At 43.7% G+C, this 20,897-nt stretch overlaps 1 protein-coding gene across 1 annotated transcript in view; it reads right to left on the minus strand.

The window, feature by feature from the left end:
- frmd4a (FERM domain containing 4A) overlaps positions 1-20,897 on the minus strand; it is a 721,373-nt gene that overhangs the window by 635,231 nt on the left and 65,245 nt on the right. The window contains exon 2 of the mRNA XM_043714187.1: positions 18,616-18,752. Within this exon, the coding sequence (XP_043570122.1) occupies positions 18,616-18,660 (45 nt within the window). The 5' untranslated portion in view covers positions 18,661-18,752. The remainder of the gene's footprint in view (positions 1-18,615; positions 18,753-20,897) is intronic.

Below are 20,897 nucleotides of genomic sequence, written 5' to 3' on the forward strand. Positions count from 1 at the left end.
TCTGCATGGGTTTCCTCCGGGTGCTCCGGTTTCCTCCCACAGTCCAAAGATGTGCAGGTCAGGTGAATTGGCCATACTATTCAGCACCGCCTTCCTAACCTGAGATCTTCTTCCCGACCTCTCCGCCCCCACCCCAGTCTGACCTATCACCCTCACCTTGACCTCTTTCCACCTATCACATTTCCGACGCCCCTCTCCCAAGTCCCTCCTCCCTACCTTTTATCTTAGCCTGCTGGACAAACTTTTCCCATTCCTGAAAAAGGGCTTATGCCCGAAACGTCGATTCTCCTGTTCCCTGGATGCTGCCTGACCTGCTGCGCTTTTCCAGCAACACATTTCCAGCTCTACCCTGTCTTTTCCTGTTAGTACCTTGAAGACTTCGATCAGATCACCTTTCAACCTGCTAAATTCTGGAGAAAACAGGCCTGCTTTGTATAATTTCTCCTCATAACTTAACCTCTGAAGCCCAGGTATCGTCCTTAAATGCAAATCTTTCTTGACATTTTCTGTTGACTGCATTAAATAAAGTCTACCTTCTGGCACTGCACAGGGCAGTTTGACAAGAGACCTGCAAGATGAGATTTATCATGTTTACTTATGACTTTTGACATAATGTAGTGACAGGTCTTGTCATACTATAAGTTGCTCATCGTTGTCATAAACAATTCAAGCCGGTTAGAACAAGCCGACAACAGCAGCTTTGATTTGCTTTTCCAATTGGGCACTTCCTTGAGAGACATGAACTGAAAAATTGAAGCACATTAGGATTTCTTTCGCTATTTGCTTCTCCACCGCACATCTCCTCAAAGAAATAAATTTGCGTTGACACTCAAACAGTTTTCTTTGAAAAAGAACTAATCAATAAAATTGCAAATTCTCTCATTTCTACTGCTCAAAGATTATGTTTGTACATGTTCTGCACAGACACCAATTAAATAGAGTGGTAAAACACTGGCTTTCTTCATCAAGTCATCTTTTTATACAGCAATGAGACCACTTAGTGTGACAGGCAGCTACTGCAAGCTTTCACAGTGACAAAATGATGAACAAATGCAGTAAGATGGGAGAGACATGACCTGGGATGTTCTGATAAGCAGTGCACACTCCCAGCAGCCATTCCTCAGCACAATGTAAGGGGAACGACAAGCAATTTCCCATGAATGAAAAGCAATTTAAAATAAATATATTGTAAAATTTGAAGAGTTTATTTCTAATCCCCGACGTTCTTTCACAATTTCAGTTACTTAGATTCACATTTCTCGAGACACAGCAGGTGAGCTGCAATGCAATTAATTCAGATTGTGGCACTTTCACCCACAGACGTATCCCTCTGTTTTTGTTTGGGGTAGCTACCATGATTCCAGCTCCCCCAAACTCACACTCGCCTCTGGGGTAGAGGAGCATGTGTTTCTTCATAAAGTAACATACCCAGCCTGCACCATGTGCAAGCAAAGTTACATCCAAGTATTAATTACTAAATTGGTAAATTTTATATTTATCAGATGTCTCCAGTAGTTGTGATGTCACTCATGCATTTGTACATTGATCCACTAACGTAGCATAGAGAAGGCCATTCGATCCATCAAGTAGTGCCAGCCCTTACAGAGAGCAATCCAGTGGTTTCACGTACCTCACACTTTCCCCATATTTCTGCAACAGATTTCTCTTCTATGTATTTTTCCTATTCCTTTCTCAGAAGTTACATTTAGCTTATTTTCTAACAGACGGAGCATTCCAAATTCTGAGCAATTAAAGATTTATACAGCACGGAAACATCCTTTGTCCAACTCGTCCATGCCGACCAGATATCCTAAATTAATCTAATCCAATTTGGCTCATACCTCAAACCAGAGTCTAGATTAGAGTGGTGCTGGAAAAGCACAACATGTCCCCAGCATCTGCAGCCCTTGTTTTTACCTCATTGATTTTAACCCTACTGCGAATCCCCTTGCAAGGATGCCTGCCTTGAAGAAGTTTTCCTCCTCTCTCTACAGGAATCTCAGTGAGTCTCTCTCTCACTGCAGCCCCCAGGTCATCTCCTCTGCCCTGAAGCTCTTCAACCATGTCCTGAAACAGACTCGCAGCACTGTCCCCATGACCTGTCCTATCTGCCTATCTTCCTTTCCACCTATCCACTCCACCCTCCTCTCTGACTTTCATCCCCACCCCCATTCACCTATTGTAGTCTTTGCTACCATCTCCCCACCCGCACCCCCCTCTCATTTATCTCACCACTCTGCATGCACCCTGCCTCCATTCTTTTGCCCAAAACATCGATTTTCCTGCTCCTCTGATGCTGCCTGACCTGCTGTGCTTTTCCAGCACCACTCTAATCTAGACTCTGGTTTCCAGCATCTGCAGTCCCTGTTTTTACCAAGAAGCGGTGGGGACCTTGCAGAAGTCCTGGAGCCATGTTTGGGAGCCTAGCCGATGAAGATGAACTCTATTTGAGTACTTTCATTTTGCACTTCATATTGGAGTTAGATTGTGGTGGCAGAACACTTTTCACTGTATCGCCCTAGTTATATGTGACAAGAAAGGTTTCATTCATTCATTCACCAATTACATTTTAGTCAGTATGACCCTTGGGGGCTGTGTTGAGCGGTTAGCAACTAAGGCCCTGAACAGATCAATTCACAGACACTTAAAGGCTCCACCATGAGGTGACCTACCTGTCAGAAAAGCAAGCAATCGAGGCAGCGGCAAATTGGGGTCATTTGCCCCAATCCAGGAGCCCCTGGAGGCACAGAAGATGGGAAACGAGTGGCCTATGAAATCCATCATCTTGTCCCTGCCTCAAACTCCTGTGACCAAACTCCCTGAGAATCTGATGTAAACTACTGCCCTGCTCATACTTCCTGAAGAAGTCCTCAACTGCAACTCTTTAGGTTCCCAAAGTTACCAGCCTCTGATTGGCCAGAAAAGTGGAGAGCCTGCCCTGGTGAGGTCTGTGCCACGTGGAAAAGCTCATCAAGCTGCACTTCTCCAGTTTCTCCATGCTGGGGACAGAGAGTCACTTACCTCTGAACACAGCACGGCACCTTCCCCTGTAATCAGAGAAGGTGTAACTCCTGCCTGATTAGTTCCTCCGTCCTCAGTATCCAAGGTCCCAGACACACTTTCCCAGTGAAGCAGCATTTTACATGCAGTTCACTCAATCTAGGTACCTGACGATTGAGCAGTGCTTCTTCCAAATAAACCTGTTGGACTATAACCTGGTGTTATGTGATTTTTGACCTAGCCTACTGTATTCACTGCTCACAATGCTGTCTCCTCTACACTGGGGAGACAAAACACAGGCTGGGCGAGTGTTTTACAGAACACCTACATCCTGTTCACAAGGAAGACCCTGAGATTCTCACTGCCTGCCACTTTAACAGCCACCCTGTTCCCTGGCGAAGATCTCTGTTCAGGCTTGCTGCAGTGCTCCCCAGAGACTCAGCGCAAGCTGGAAGAACAGCTCCTCATTTTGTACTTGGGGACCCTGCAGCTTTCTGAACACAATATCAAGTTCAATAATTTTAGTGCCTGAGCACCTCCTTGCATGTCCCTCCCCCAACCCCGACACACCAGGCCTTGTCATCACCTGGCCTGCATTTTTTTTAATCATTCATGGGATATGGGCAATGTTTATCACCCGTGCCTAGTTGCCCCTTGAGAAGGCGGGGGTGAACTGTCTTCTTGAACCACTGCAGTCCATGTGCTGTAGGGAGACCCACTTTGCCCTTAGGGAGGGAATTCCAGGATTCTGACCCAGCGACAGTGAAGGAACGGCGATATATTTCTAAGTCAGGATGGTGAGTGGCTTGGGGGGAACTTGTAGGAGGTGGGGTTCCAATGTATCTGCTGCCCTTGTCCTTCTAGATGGAAGTGGTCATGGGTTTGGAAGATGCTATCTGAGGAGCCTTGGTGATTTTCTGCAGTGCATCTTGTAGATGGTACACACTGCTGCTACTGAGCGTCGGTGGGTGAGGGAGTGGATGTCTGCGGATGTGGTACCAATCAACTGGGCTGCTTTATCCTGGATGGCATCGAGCTTCTTGAGTGTTGTTGGAGCTGCACCCTTCCAGACAAGTGGGGAGTATTCCATCACACTCCTGACTTGTGCCTTGTAGATGGTGGACAGACTTTGGAGAGTCAGGAGGTGAGTTACTCACCAGAGTATCCCTAGCCTCTGACCTGCTCTTGTAGCCACTGTGTTTACGTAGGGAATCCAGTTGAGTTTCTGGTCTATGGTAAACCTCAGGATGTTGATAGTGGGGGATTCAGTGATGGTAACACCACTGAATGTTAGATTGTCTCTTATTGGTGATGGTCATAACCTGGCATTTGTGTGGCATGAATGTTACTTGCCACTTATCAGTCCAAGCCTGGATATTTAGATCTTGTTGCATTGAACACAGACTACTTCAGTGTCTGAGGAGTTGCGAATGGTGCTGGACATTGTGCAATTAGTGCCCCACTTCTGACCTTATGATGGAGAGAAGGTCATTGCTAAAGATGGTTGGGCCTAGGACACTACCTGCAGAGATGTCCTGAAGCTGAGATGACTGACCTCCAACAACAAATTCTAACTGTTGTTAGAATACTGAATACTGAATGGACTCACAAGCTCTTAACATTCGCCTGTACCTGTGTTTTTGTTTTTGCCGCTGTTTACCTATTATTTACTACCTATGCTACTTAACTACATGAAGTACCTGTATTGCTCGCAAGACAAAGCTTTTCACTGTGTCTCGGTACACATAACAATAAATTAAATTCAATTCAATTAAACCACGACAATCTTCCAATGTGCCAAGTATAACTCTAACCAATGGAGAGTTTGTCCTGATACCCACTGATTCCAGTTTTGCCAGGGCTCCTTGATGCTGGTACAACTACCCCATTTTCAGCTCCTGATGGTCTCCATTCGGCTGACCTTTACCCATTCCTTTGGTCTGCCCAATTGTTGTTCTCTCTCTCTGGGCTCCATCTCCATCTATCGTTTACTCCTCCCACCCCATGTTCAGCAGATAAATCAACCTTTCCCCAGTTACAGGCAGTTCTGAACAAGAGTAACTGGAGCTGAAACATTATCTCTGCTTTCTCTCCACAAATGCTGCCAGACCTGCTGAGATTCTCCAGCGAATTCTGTTTTTGTTTCAGATTCCTTGTAAATCCTGTTTGAGCATCTCCTTCAAATCCCCTTGAAGCCTTCACTGCTCAGGGCAGTACAAACTCCCAGCTTCCCAAGGCAATATGGCATTAACCCCTCATCTCTGGAGTCATGCTAATCAATGGATTCGGCATCTTCTCTAAAGATTTCACATGCTCCCTAAACCACGGTGCCAGAATCTAGCCTCAACTAGGGTGCTGTAAATATTCAGCAGAATGAAACCGTTGTATCAGCTTATGGGGCATTGTCTGGACCTGGCTATTCTTCATTCAGTATATTTAAGACAGAGATTAGATTAGATTAGATTACTTACACAGTGGAAACAGGCTCTTCGGCCCAACAAGTCCACACCGACCCGCCGAAGTGGAACCCACCCAGACCCATTCCCTTACATTTACCCCTTCACCTAACACTACGGGCAATTTAGTATGGCTAATTCACCTAACCTGCACATTTTTGGAGTGTGGGAGGAAACCAGAACACCCGGAGGAAACCCACGCAGACACAGGGAGAATGTGCAAACTCCATACAGTCAGTCGCCTGAGGCGGGAATTGAACCCGGGTCTCTGGCGCTGTGGGGCAGCAGTGCTAACCACTGAAGGATGACAGGGAGAAAGAAGGAGAATGGGGTTAAGAAACTAATCAGCCATGGCTAAATGGCAGAGCAGACTTGAAGGGTTGAATGGCCTAATTTCTGCTCCTATGTCTTATCGTCTACAGTCTTATTCAAGTTTCATTTCTTGGAAGTTGGTAGGGATTCTCATTCTGGTTAAATTAGGATAGTTGCTGCTTGATCTGAAGTGAATTGAGCATGCTCAACATCCCCAAAACAGCATCCCCAAGTGGTCGCCTTACAATAATGACAGTGTACATTTTCAGTATACTAGAGAGAGATTCTCGAGAACATTACTGCAACCCCTGGCTCACGTATTCATACAACATTCACCGGAGATACAGAACAATGACCACGTAGAAAGAATTTTAAATCCTTTGAAGAATTTAATCCATGAAACATTTAATTCAATTCCCAGAATTGATATGGAACTTCTATTATTAAGCTTTATAATAAATAAACTCACATAGACCAACACTGCAAGCGGACAAATTAACTATACACGTATAGTTTTATAAACCTTCAGTTATATTTTGCGGTAATAGTGAACACACAATGCATTTGTCTAAAAGTGAACTCCCTGCTATTTTTATACTAATTCATTTAGGATCATACCAGATCAAAACAGTGAATTGAAAAATAATTACAGCCAAGCTTGTCATAACATTGAAAGGTATGGGCCTTTTCCAGGAAGGTGGGACTAGCACAGACTGAGCATAGCACTGACAGAACAAACTCGATGGGCTGATAAGCCTCTTCCCTTCTGTATGATTCTTTGATTCATGTGAGCTTCTCACTGTCATGTCATCATTTGTATTCTTTTTTACATAGTTCCTCTCAATTTAGAACAAAATAAGATGTGTGTGCCAAGTGAAAGCCACAGGTAGGCTGAGATACAAATCAGCTAAGAGAACTTTGTTCAGAGATTTTATTCCCCACTATTTTACAGAAATTCATTTAACAATTGTAAAGAGAATGGTGACTTAGTCTTCTAGCTCTGAACAGTGACAAAGATCATTACTAATTAATTTACCGTTCAGTAGTCTTAAGTACATGAGGAAGGAACCTCATCAATGTCTAAATCATTCAGAAAAAGTATTTGTCACAAGGGGTAGCACTTAACCTATTAGGACTACAATGAACAGCTGCTTACATCGACTGAAAGGGAGACTTCACGCAAACGCAAAGCTGTGAAATAATCACGTGTGTACAAAACCATCCCACACAGTAGCATCTATTTTTGCAAATATATCAAAACCAAATTGATGCTTTCTTATAGAATATATTGCTAAATATTCATATGTACACAATCACTCAATCCCAATACATACTGTTAATCTGAATTCCCATCTCATTCTTCTCAGTGTGACACCTACTCACTACACGTGTAATGGACTCCTAACCTTGATCCCATGTTGTACAGCTCTCTGCAGAACTGCCCAAGACAAAGATCCAGGATTCCTGCTAATTCTGTTCTTCTGTGACTGAGTTCGATGACCTCATCCACAGGAAAAGTTAATGCATTTTGTCAATCAATGCCGTTTTTACCCAGATCCATCCTATCTGATGTTTCTTTGTTGAAGTGCAGCACGGAACTCCGAGTAATAGAGAAAAAGCACACCACAGGTATCAAAATGCAACCTTTGATTAGATTTGTAATGACATCGGAACACTTAAAGGACAAGCAAACTCTATTGAACACAGGAAGTGCACTGAGCACTGGCAGAAAATAATACTTCACCTTGCAACCACTGAAGGACAAACTGATGTTTATTCGCTTAACCCTTCTCCCCCTCCCCCAACCCTATCAAAGTTTGCAAAGTAACCAATTCTTGGTTATTTCTGTTGTGGAGGTGCCAGTGTTGGACTGGGATAGACAAAGTCAGAAGTTACACCAGGTTATAGTCCAAAAGGTTTACCTGAAATCACAAGCAATCCGGCTAACAAAGGGGATACGCTCGGAAAGCTTGTGATTTCAAATAAACCTGTTGGACTGTAACCTGGTGTCATGCAACTTCTGACCGTGCTATTTCTGATGAGGAAACTGATCAACCTCCAACACTACAGATTTCTACTTTTTATTTTTAGATGGATTTTAAATTTATTCTGAATTTTGCTTTCTCTCTGCACATGCTTAGTGCAATATTAAGTCACAGTCCATTTGCTGAGGGATGTATCTGTGTTAGGATGGAATGGTGCATACAGATGTGAAATGCTGTGCGCACTGTATATGTTAAGCAGGGTTCAACATTGATACTGCCAGTAGGCCGTTAGGCAGTGTGCAAATGAGAAATCATTGTCATGGCAGCTGTCTGCAATCACGAAGGGTCCTGTTTGACCTCAACTTTATTGTCTATATACAATAATGGAAATTAAATCTATGCTGCAGGTTAGCAATCCGAGCACACTCACTACATCAAGGGAGCTGCTGGTTCTGCAAGGAAAACTCGTGTATTTAGAACATAGAACAATACAGCACAGGAACAGGCCCTTCGGCCCACAATGTTGTGCCGAATGTAATGCCAAATTAAACCATTCCCTTCTGCCTGCCCTTGGTCCATATCCCTCCGTTCCTTGCATATCCATGTGCTTATCTAAAAGCCTCTTAAATGCCCCTGTCGTATCTGCCTCCACCCCTGGCAATGTGTTCCACACTCCTACCACTCTCTGTGTAAAAAACCTGCCCCTCACATCTCCTTTGAACTTTCCCCTCTCATCTTAAATACATGTCTCCTAGAACAAAGAACAAAGAAAATTACAGCACAGGCACAGGCCCTTCGGCCCTCCAAGCCTGCGCCGATCCAGATCCTCTATCTAAACCTGTCACCTATTTTCCTAAGGATCTGTATCCCTCTGCTCCCTGCCCATTCATGTATCTGTCTAGATACATCTTCAATAATGCTATCGTTCCCGCCTCTACCACCTCCACTGGCAACATGTTCCAGGTACCCACCACCTTCTCCGTAAAGAACTTTCCACGCATATCTCCCCTAAACCTTTCCCCTCTCACTTTGAACTCATGCCCCTGGTAATTGAGTTCCCCGCTCTGGGAAAAAAGTTTCTTGTTATCCACCCTATCTATACTTCTCATGATTTTGTAGACCTCAATCACGTTCCCCCTCAACCTCCATCTTTCTAATGAAAATAATCTTAATCTACTCAACCTCTCCTCATAGCCAGCACCCTCCATACCAGGCAACATTCTGGTGAACCCTCTCTAAAGTATCCACATCCTTTTGGTAATGTGGTGACCAGAACTGTACACAGTATTCCAAATGTAGCTGAACCAAAGTCCTATACAACACTAACATGGCCTGCTAACTCTTGTATTCAATATCCCGTTCAATGAAGGAAAGCATGCCGTATGCCTTCTTGACCACTCTACTGACCTGCACTGCCACCTTCAAGGAACAATGGACCTGAACACCCAGATCTCTCTGGAGATCATTTCTCCCCACGACTTCTTCATTTATTATACAGTTCCCTCTTGAATTGGATCTTCCAAAATATATCATCTTGCATTTGCCAGATTGAACTCCATCTGCCATTTCTCTGCCCAAATCTCCAATCTATCTGTATTCTGTTTTATTCTCTGACAGTCCCCTTCATTATCTGCTACTCCGCCAATCTTAGCGTCACCTGCAAACTTGCTAATCAGACCACCTATACCTTCCTCCAGATCATTTATGTATATCACAAACAACAGTGGTCCCAGCATGGATCCCCGTGGAAGCTCCCTTCTACGGCTACTCTCTGTCTCCTGTTGCCCAACCAGTTCTCTATCCATCTAGCTAGTACACACTGGACCCCATGTGACTTCACTTCCTTCATCAGCCTACCATGGGGAACCTTATCAAATGCCTTACTGAAGTCCTGTATATGATATTAAAAGCCCTTCCCTCATCAATCAACTCTGTCATTTCCTCAGTGTACACATTTCAACTCTGGGAAAAGATTCTGACCGTCAACCCTATCCATGTATCTCATAACTTTATTCACTTCTATTTAGTAGCTTAAGAATTTTTTTTTGCATTCCACAGTTCCCTCCATTAACGGGGAAATTTCTTCACTCAGAGGCTTGTGATTCTTTGTGGAATTCACTATTCCCAGAGAATTAGGGATGCTCCATCACTCAGCTTTCTGGCTGCTGAGGGAGTTAATGAGATACGGAGATACTGCAGGATGGTGAGGTAAGTCCAGCCTGGATCTTGCTGCATGACAGAGTGTGCTCGGCAGAACAATTGTGCTGCTTCTCTCTCTCGCCTTCCCTATAACACGGCCTCTGACTGTCGAGAGTATAAAACACTGCTTCTTGTCTTCTCAACACACCTATTAACGATTTTCAGACTATTCTAACCCCAGGGCAAGGTCATCATCTGCAAATCCATATATGCACAATGACCGATAAGCATTTCCCCTCAGAAGAACACATGGGGTGTTGGTGGGAACAATGTTTAAGCTGATTTATATTTATATTTTCTGTATTAGGGAAGGGTGAGGCATACTTGCTTCATGTTATTGTTGTGTTTGTAGGCTTGATCCTGGAGGCCTGTGTGTTTGCATTTTTAATAAGCTTTTATAAGCCCTGCTGTACAGAGATGTGGGAAAATGGCGATTAAAAGTTGAAAAAAATCCTCCAATAGCAGCATCCAGTAACAGATCAAAAAGACAGAAGATTCCAGAAAGGTAGGTGCGCCAGAGTGTGGAGGCAGGACTCTCAAATAAGAAATCCTACAAAACCGCTGGAGACTGAGTCCAGGGAACCCGTCTGTTAGCTCTGAAATTAAAGTCACAGTGAGCTTCGTTTGCAAATTCTTTCAGGTGTTTCTTGGAGAGATCCCAGCTGAGAAGAAATTTCCAATGAATGAACAGAAATTCACCAGAAGGAAACCAGGTGCAGCTGTACCAGCCCAAGCAAGACGTGTTAGTGTGGACATAATGGAGACCCTTCACTGAGCTTTGGGTGATAATGCTCAGGTAAAAGGAATCATGTGAAGTTGAATCCTTTTCTGGTGCTTATAATGAAATCTTTCCAAGCTTTTTGCTGTAATACAGTTCATGTTTCCTTTCTCATAGAGTCATAGAGATGTACATCACAGAAGCACACCCTTCAGTCCAACTCGTCCATGCCAACCAGATATCCCAACCTAATCTAGTCACATTTGTCAGCACTTGGCCCATATCTCTCCAAACCTTTCCTATTCATATACCCACCCAGATGCCTTTTAAATGTTGTAATTGTACCAATTCCTCTGGCAGTTCAATCCATATACACACCACCCTCTGCATGAAAAAGTTGCCCCTTTTAAATATTTCCCCTCTCACTCTAAACTTATGCCCTCCAGTTCTGGACTCCCCTACCCCAGTGAAAAGATCATGTCTATTAACCCTATTCGTCCCCCTCATGAATTTATAAACCTCTATAAGATCACCCCTCAGCCTCCGACGCTCCAGGGAAAACAGCCCCAGCCTGTTCAGCCTCTCCCTTTCGCTCAAAACCTCCAACCTTGGCAACATCCTTGTCAATCTTTTCTGAACCCTTTCAGGTTTCAGATATGTTTTATTCTTTGTGTTAAAAGTACAATGGCAGCCTCTTGTGAATGTGTTCAGTAATTGACCTCTATGGCAAAAATAAATGGCAGGAAGGAGCTAACGAGCAAATTTTCATTTTGGGATCTGACCTGTTCTCTATTAACATCAGCAACAGTGTGAAAAGGCAGTTGACAGCTCAAAGTCAATTCTCTCCACAATCAAAATATTCAACCACTGGTGGCACTCAAACCAATTAAGAAAAGATTCAGCCAGGTTTCCACCTGCCTCAGTAAAGGGTTAGTCAGAAAATATTCAGAATAACTTTAACCATTGTCCCAGAATATTCACCTGAATCAGCTGCATTCTCAGTGCGATACTGCTTTGACTCCAGTTGCTAAAAATGTGTTGCTGGAAAAGCGCAGCAGGTCAGGCAGCATCCAAGGAGCAGGAGAATCGACGTTTCGGGCATGAGCCTGACTCCAGTAGGTCAACTATCAAAACATTCGATACAGTTGGCAATGTATCATTTCTACTGGGGTCTTTCCTTACCTGAGGAGGATTTCCTTATGGGAGGATTAATATTAGGGGCAGAAATTTAGAATAAAGCATTATCCATTGAAGGCAGAGAAAAGGAGAAGGGATTGTTAATGTTTTGATTTCCCTTCCCAGATACTAGGGAACAATGTATGTATCCAAGGTTGAGAAAGGAAAATTCTTGAATTCTTGAATGGTTTGAGTCCAGTATGACTCTTCTTAAGAATCCTTGGAAAAGACTTTTCTTCTGAAGAAGATTTAAACCATATTCAAAACATTAACTCTGTTTTTCTCTTAACAGACGCACTTTGTGTGATTGTTTCAGATTCTGTCCTCAGCCTTCTATCACAAAGAGCTGATGTCTATTACGTTGAAAAAGGAAGAACAACGAGAGGGGCATAGATTTAAAGTGATGTGCGCAAGAAGCAAGGGTGACGTAAGGGAAAGGTTTCTTTCACACAGTGAGTGGTTAGGGTGTGGAAAGCACTGCCTGGAAATGTGATGGAGGCAGGTTCAATTAAAGCATTCAAGAGAGGCACTGCATGGTTATTTCAATGAAATTAGCAAATCAGTGTGTATGGATAAAGGAAAGGGGTTGTCACTAGGTAATGATGCCTAGATTTGCACTGTAATAATTCCGCTCTTCAGTGAAGTTTGCAGAGATAATGAATAGGTATGAAATCAGCACCTTTGTTATGTCGTGCACAGAACAATCGTGACAGTATTACAAAGCTTTTTTTAAAGCTACATTAAAATGGTAAAAGATAAAGGCTGCCCAGTGTCGCTACTCAAGAATCACCTGCCTTCTCTCAAGGAGTAAAACACTCTATCAACTCAAGAGGAAACAAAATGGCACATTCCAAGCTGATGCTGTGTGATTTATATATATTTTACAATCATTTAGTTTCAAGTTTGGATTTTGAATGAGTGCAATATATCTGTGAATCTGAAGTGGTCGAATGATTAACTTGAAATCATTAATTATCATAGCATCCCTCAGTGTGGAAAGAGGCCATTCAGCCCATCAAGTCTGCACCAACCCTCGAAAGAGCATCCCAGCCTACCCACCCTCTCCCTGTAACCTCACAATTTCCCATGGCTAACACACCTAGCTTGCACATCCCTGGGCATTATGGGCAATTCAGCATAACCAATCCACCCTAACCTGTACATCTTTGGATTTTGGGAGGAAACTGGAACACCTGGAAGAAACCCACACAGACACGAGGAGAATGTGCAAACTCCACACAGACAGTCACCCAAGGCTGGAATCGAACCCGGGTCCCTGGCACTGTGAGGCCACAGTGCTAAGCACTGAGCCACCACATGTGTAGCCATGGTGGATTCTTTTAAAACACAGTATGAAGAGAGACTTCCCAGAGTGTAATGGGGTTTTGTATACATTTTGAGAGTTTACGAGTTTTGGAGCTTAGCAGAAACACAGGGCTTGAAAAGAAGTTTTTGCATTTCAGTTTAGTGGTTTTTGTTGAGATCTAGTCTCAAGCCAGATTTGTAATACAGTTGTTCCTGAGAAAGGAAAATAATTTAGGGTTGGTAAGAAAGAGATCTCAGTGTAAGGCATTTAATTTAAAAGTTCCAGCCCAGAAGTATTTAGTAATGCCCAGGAGGGGTTAGTTGAAGCTGAGAAGTCTAAACCCAGTTGTATGAAAGAAGGGGTTACATGTGAATTGTTGAATTTATTCTATTTTATCTTCATTTTGTTTGTGTAATTAACTTTTGTTTTATTATTAAGCCCAAACCAGCAGCATTGTGTTTTTGTATTTCAGTGAGAGAACCATTAAAACCAAAAAATAAAACAAATGTCATCCGTTGAGCCAGGATTTCAGTCTGGAATCTGCCTTGTTCAGTAGTAATGCCAGCTGGGATCTTAACATTAAACTCCATGCTCTTTCTTGAAACCAATTTAAAATGCTTAAGCAGATCCTATCAAAACCCTACGTGTGCAGCACATACATAAATAAAACCTGTTGATTGGTAATTGTGCTATTTTAACCTTCTCTTTAACCACAAAGATATTCGCAAATTCAAACTGAAAAGCGGCAACCAAAGGATGCCAACTGATGCAACCCACCATTTTCTTTGGAAAATGACGAGGCACTTCATACAAGCTTACATGGGTAATGTAGCCATATTGGTCAGTTGCTTTAAACTATAACAACAAAAGCTTGAAAGACGTAATTTCATCAGAGGATCCACACGGAGATCATTAGAATCCAGGAGACCAGCTGCAGTCAAGCAGCCAAAATAATGATAACAAATAACAATCCCTTGAAATAGGGGGCCCCCTTCCAATATGTTCCAACTTCATGTTTATAAGATATACAACTCCGGACAAGACAATTACAAGAAAACTCACAGCTCACAAGAAATCTCTGCTCTTCAAGTCATTCACTCCAGCTAAAGCATCAACTCAACTAAGAAACTGCAGACCTGCTACAAAGAAAAAGTATGAGACAAATTACTCCTTGTAACTTTCTTTCTTCTTTTGTATCTAATTTCTGTGTAGATGGTGTTGGTGGGTCAAGTGAGTGAGATGCTGTGATTTTGCTAACACCAAGGAAATAGGGAACAAGCAATTATCCTGCTTTAAAAGTTGGCAAAACCTTGCAGCTGGAATAATGCAAAAAAAAGGATGACTCTGACACATCAGCTCTTCTCTTTGTCTTTCTCTTTATCACCTGTAAAAATATATACATTGGAGCAAAACCTTCAAATGTAGATGTGAATGTGAACATAAAGAGGTTTGGCAATTTCTGACTGCATTAACGATCAGATATTTATTTGTAGGTGTATGAATTTGTGAGTGAGTGTGGGCATTGTAATTGTGTGCGTGTGAATTTGACAGTGTGTGAATATATGAATCCGAGTTTGTGTGAGTTTGAGAGTCTGTGAATTTGCGAGGGTGTGAATTTATCAGTATGCGAATTTATGAGGGTGTGAATTTGCAAGGGCGCAAATTAGGGTGTGAATTTGTGAGGGTGTGTGTGTGAATTTGAGTGAATGAGTGTGAATTTGTGCAGGACTGTGTGTGAGAGTGTGTGTGAATGTCCTGACTGACCTTTAAACATGTCACCTTTAAAGAAAACCCCACTTCCAATGGGGCAGCGACTTTCCCATGGGTGGAGCCAGCTCATTAATGCTGGTGCAGAGTGGGGGGCATGGGGCAAACCCACATCACTCTCCTATAATCTTAGACCCCCTTCCTTTTCCCATCATTACCACTGATCGAGGGATGAGTTTACAACTGGTCCCAAGGAGAAACAGAAACAGCAACAAAGGAAGACAGAGGGATTTAAGAAGTATCAATGACTGAAGAAATAAATGCATGATATATATCTAAATGTGACTTATTCATTTCCTTCAGGCACAGCCAGAGTGGTAGGTTTTATCGTAATGGATTGATTTATTTATTGATTGATAAATTTATTATTGTCACATGTTAGATACAGTGAAAAGTTGTTTTGTGTACTATACAGGCAGATTGTACCAGGGTAACAGAACAGAGTGCAGAATACAGTGTTACAGCCACAGAGAAGGTGCAGAGAGAGATCATCATTAACATTTGAGAGGTCCATTCAAAAGTCTGATAACAGCGGGGAAGAAGCTGTTCTTGAATCTATTGGTACGTGTTTTTAAATTTTTCTATCTTCTGTCCAATGGAAGCAGGTGGACAAGAGTATCACCAGGTTGGGAGGGGTCGTTGATGATGTTGGCTGCTTTCCCAAGGCAGCAGGAAGTGTAGATGGAGCCAGTGGTTGGGAGGCTGGTTTGGGTGATGGACTGGGGTGGGTTCACAACTCTGTAGTTCTTTGTGGTCCTGGGCAGAGCAGTTGCCAAACCAAGCTGTGATGGGCTGCTTTCTATGGTGCATCTATAAAAAGTGGTAAGAGTTTTTGTTGACATGCTGCATTTCCTTAGCCTCCTGAGGAAGCAGAGATGTTGTTGTGCTGTCTTGACCATCATGTCAATGTGGGTGGACCAGGACAGATTGTGGGTGATGATCACTCCCAGGAACCTGACCCTCTCGACCATCTCCCCCTCAGCCCCACTGATACAGACAGGGGCGTGGTCTCCACTCCACTTCCTGAAGTTAATGACCAGCTCCTTCCTTTTGCTGACATTGAGGGAGAGAGTGTTGTCTCTACACCATGCCAAGCATTCCACCTCGATCCTGTATTCTGTTTGAGATCACACCTACAACACTGGTGTCATCAGCAAGTTTGTAAATGGAGCTGGGGCGAAATTTGGCTGCACAGTCATGAGTGTACAAGGATATAGTAAGGGGCTGAGTACGCAGTCTTGTAGGGTAATGGTGTTGAGGATTATGGCAGAGGACGTGTTGTTGCTTATCCTTACTGATTGTGGTCTGTGGGTCAGGAAATGGAGGATCCAGTTACAGAGGTGGGGAGCTCATTCCAATGTCTCAACATTTAGAGATGAATTTGTTTGTAAGTGTCTGAACTTTGCTTTCAACATGCCCAGTTTCCAGCCTCCCCCTTTAGCTAGCTTATACCCAGCTAAACTACCAGCTGCAACACTCTGTGAGCACAGTGTCCTTCCCCAACACTGGGATGCAGGCAGCACTGGGAAGGAGTCAGTCGCAGGAATATCTCTATCATCCAGATCAGAGCCCCCGGTGCATCCATTCTCAATCTTGGATATCCCACATACTGTGCTGACAATGCACGCTACGAGGAAACATTAATTTTTGTTAACTTTAGTTATTCAACCGCTTTTACCAGTCCATGAAACCTACACTGACCACCTTGTCACCCAAACATTTGGAAGAATTGTGAGCTGTTCTTGGGCGTGTGGCTGGGAATTGTACGTCCTCAAGATGCTGGCACAGTCACTGCTTCTTCCTGTAGCACCTTTTAATGTCTATCAAACTCAAATGACAAGTCAGTCTGTCTATCAGCTCTGCAGCTGTTGTGGGCAGAAACAGATGGCAGTTTAATAGGTACCTTGTTGTTGTCATATCTCTTACAGTAATGCATAATTCTACTGGGCTTCTTTTTAACTTGATCAACTGTCACCTTAAAGACTTTGGTCGTGTGCAAAGTGACTGGTGCCATCCCACCAGTTGGTGCAATGAGGTACCCACCAGCGCTGCATCACCAGGCACTTGTGAAAGAGTCACTTATCTCTATTCGTAACCACCCCAGTGATCTCACATCACAAAAAGCTCACCCCACACACTTCGCTGCCTTTCAACATTTATTAGCTGCAGATGTGAGAATCTGAACGGAATTAATTAAGTGGTCGTAGAGCTTTTTTATTTTCTCTTACATGACGTCATAAAACAATAAGCAAAAACAGCAACATTTTGTTTGCAAAATGATATTGTGTTGTCCATACGCAATCATGTTTTAATTCTGAGATTATCAAAACAACAATGAGCAAGATCTGCCGTATGACATCATGTGGATCTCCCAGTCGAAGCCAGCCACAGGCTGGAACAATGTCTTTGCTCCTTGCCATAACCAGACTGCCAGCCTTTGTCTTTGTACAAAAGACCTTCATCAGCTGGACAATTAAGAATTGGTTCTTCTAACAGCACAAAGGCACAGTTCATTCACCGGGGTAAGTAACACAGGGTTACTCAGCTAAGCCCTAATATCATTCGGTATGTTGTTTCTGTCAGAAACTTCTGCACACAGTCATGCCTGTGTGCGCGTGACACACACACACATATTATTAAGCTAGAAAGGGGTCAGAAAAGATTTACCAGAATGCTGCCAGGTATGGAGAGTTTGAGTTATGTGGAGAGGCTGGATAGGCTGGGACTTCTCTCACTGGAGCGGAGGAGGTTGAGGAGTGACCTTATAGAGGTTCATAAAATATAGAGGGGCGTAGATAAGATGAGTAGCAAATGTCTTTTCCCTAGGATGGTGGATTTCAAAACTAGGGGGCCAATATTTAAGATGAGAGGAGAAAGATTTTAAAAAGACATTGGGGCAACTTCTTTTACACAGAGAGTGGGTTGCGTGTGGAATGAACTTCCTGAGAAAGTGGTGGATGTTGGTATAGTTATAACGTTTAAAAGACATTTGTATAAGTTCATGAGTAAGGAAGGTTTGGAGAGATATGGACCAAATGCAGGCAGCTGGGACTAGTTTAGTTTGGGATGTGTTCGGCATGGACTGGTTAGACTGAAGGGTCTGTTTCCATGCTGTACAACTCTGTAACACATACTCACACACACACACACACACATTACAGTACACTGAATCACGTACATACACAAACAAACACTCTCAAACAGACACACACTTAAATACATACACAAAAAACACACACACAGACAAACATATACTCAAACAGCCAAAGTAGATCATAGAAATTTTATCTTCTCCACAAAAAATTAACCAAACCTTTCTAGCCATGTGTATATGGAAAGGTAGTTAAAGATTTTGACTGTAAATGCAAAGAACATTTCTGTAGCATTGCACCTCTTTTACACCGTGTTCTTGAGCTGCCTAATGAGCCTAGGCTGAGCATTCCCCTGAGAAATTATGACAGCTTCTGTGGGTGGCAAGCCCTGATCAACTCAGGGCTTCACTCATTTATTTACAAAAAGCCACAAAAACCTCATCACTGTGTATTACCTGAAGAGGTCCAAAAGCAAAATGAGGGGTTTGCATCATGCACGACAAACCCAGGATGTTGCTGAACAGCAAAATACAAGACAAATCTTCAAAGAGATGGTGTGAAATCACAGCAGTGCAGAATGTGTCAGTTCAGCAGAATCACTTACCGTGAGTAAACTGAAAGTAGGCTCAGCAGCAAGTTGCACAGCCATGGTCCTCTGCTCCAACTGAGATATGTGCAAACCCCCTCACGTTAAGCAAGTTTCTGACCTTCCTGTTTTCCTGTTGAAGAGCATCCATGCACCTAGAATCAGCAACAGAAAACAAAAAAATGGGACATGCCAGAACAATGCTTAAATACAGCCTGCAATCAGCTGTGCAACAGAAAATAAATGCAGCACAGAGAGGGAGGGATTGGTGGTGGTGGTGGTGGTGGAGGGAGGAGGGGGGAAGTGGGAGAGAGAAAAGCTTAATTAGATAAAAAATAAAAGAACAGTGACTACGTCTCTTAGCTCAACCTTGAAGCAGTGGTTTCAGAGAAGATTCTAAAGACAGCAGCAAGGTATCAGCAAAACGCAACACCAGCTATTCAGCAGCAATGAGACAGCAGCTACCATGCTCCTAGCAGTGTGTGGTCTAAGCAAACAGCTCCACATACGCGTTAACCCTCTGATCTCTCGCCACATCAAACTCTCCCAATGTTAACACCAGAAAATGTGAAGAGGGATAGCATGTCAACGGAGCTCTGTCCTTGTTCCTTTTCCCAACTATGGTGCACACTGGAGAACTTTTCAACTTACCAGAAAGACGTTGTAGATTAGATTCCCTACAGTGTGGAAACAGGTCCTTCGGCCCAACCAGTCCACACCAACCCTCCGAAGAGTAACCCACCCAGACCCATTTCCCTCTGACTAATGCACCTAACACTACAGGCAATTTAGCATGGCCAATTTACCTCACTCGCACATCTTTGGACTGTGGGAGGAAACCGGAGCACCCGGAGGAAACCCACACAGACACAGGGAGAATGTGCAAACTCCACACAGACTCCAAGGCTGGAATCAAACCTGGGACCCTGATGCTGTGAGGCAGCAGTGCTAACCACTGAGCCACCGTGCCACCCCAAGACGGGTAGACGGGTTAATCTCAGAAACCGAAGCACTCTGTGTGATTATCCATTGATTGTAATTAATACAAATTGGGTTCAGGACTCTTCACTTGAGTGAACTCGCCAAAATTGGACTGTTAGGCCTAATGGTAAAGTGACCACAGTCCCACTCTCTCAGTACACAGAAGTATCTGGTGATAGTTTCAGGGTTAGGGGAGGGGAAGAGGTTGGGTAGGAGAATCCTTCATGGTGACCTCAGCCGGTGCGGGAATCGACCCCAGGCTGTTAGCATCACACTGCATCACAACCCAGCCACTGGGTGGACCAAGCTAACTGAGCCCCCTCGTCAACTCAACATCCTGTGGAACTGCCAATTCTACTGGAGCCCCCAGAGATTTTGTGGAATACACATGATGAACTTTGAGAATAGCCACTCGACGTCTGTTGCAGATCCGAGCAGAGGCTCTTCAAAGCCAACGGATTAATTAGCGGGTTTCACCATAATTAAAAACAGTGATATCGTAAGTTACTGGACATTTGAAACAGACAGCAATCTGTAATAGGTTTATACATCAGCCTGGCTACAACACATTACCACTGATGATGTCAATATTTCCATGGACCATTCGCAGACTGTCGTAAGAACTAGGTAATTTGGAAGTTTTGAACAGTCGATGAAAGGTTTAGATCTCGAATGAGCTGAACAGTAATAAATTTTGTTTAACAAACAGCTGGTGTGATAGTTCAGCCAGTTCCATTTATTTAACTGTTTCAATTGATTCCCTTCTCAGTGCAATGGATGGGGAGACCGAGTTACAGCGCAATGGATGGGGAGACTGAGTTACAGTGCAATGGAAGGGGAGACCGAGTTACAGCGCAATGGAAGGGGAGACCGAGTTACAGCGCAATGGAAGGGGAGACCGAGTTACAGCGCAATGGAAGGGGAGACCGAGTTACAGCGCAATGGAAGGGGAGACCGAGTTACAGCGCAATGGAAGGGGAGACCGAGTTACAGCGCAATGGAAGGGGAGACCGAGTTACAGCGCAATGGAAGGGGAGACCGAGTTACAGCGCAATGGAAGGGGAGACCGAGTTACAGCGCAATGGAAGGGGAGACCGAGTTACAGCGCAATGGAAGGGGAGACCGAGTTACAGCGCAATGGAAGGGGAGACCGAGTTACAGCGCAATGGAAGGGGAGACCGAGTTACAGCGCAATGGAAGGGGAGACCGAGTTACAGCGCAATGGAAGGGGAGACCGAGTTACAGCGCAATGGAAGGGGAGACCGAGTTACAGCGCAATGGAAGGGGAGACCGAGTTACAGCGCAATGGAAGGGGAGAC

The sequence above is a fragment of the Chiloscyllium plagiosum genome, chromosome 23, assembly GCF_004010195.1.
Source record: "Chiloscyllium plagiosum isolate BGI_BamShark_2017 chromosome 23, ASM401019v2, whole genome shotgun sequence".
NCBI classification, from domain to species: domain Eukaryota; kingdom Metazoa; phylum Chordata; class Chondrichthyes; order Orectolobiformes; family Hemiscylliidae; genus Chiloscyllium; species Chiloscyllium plagiosum.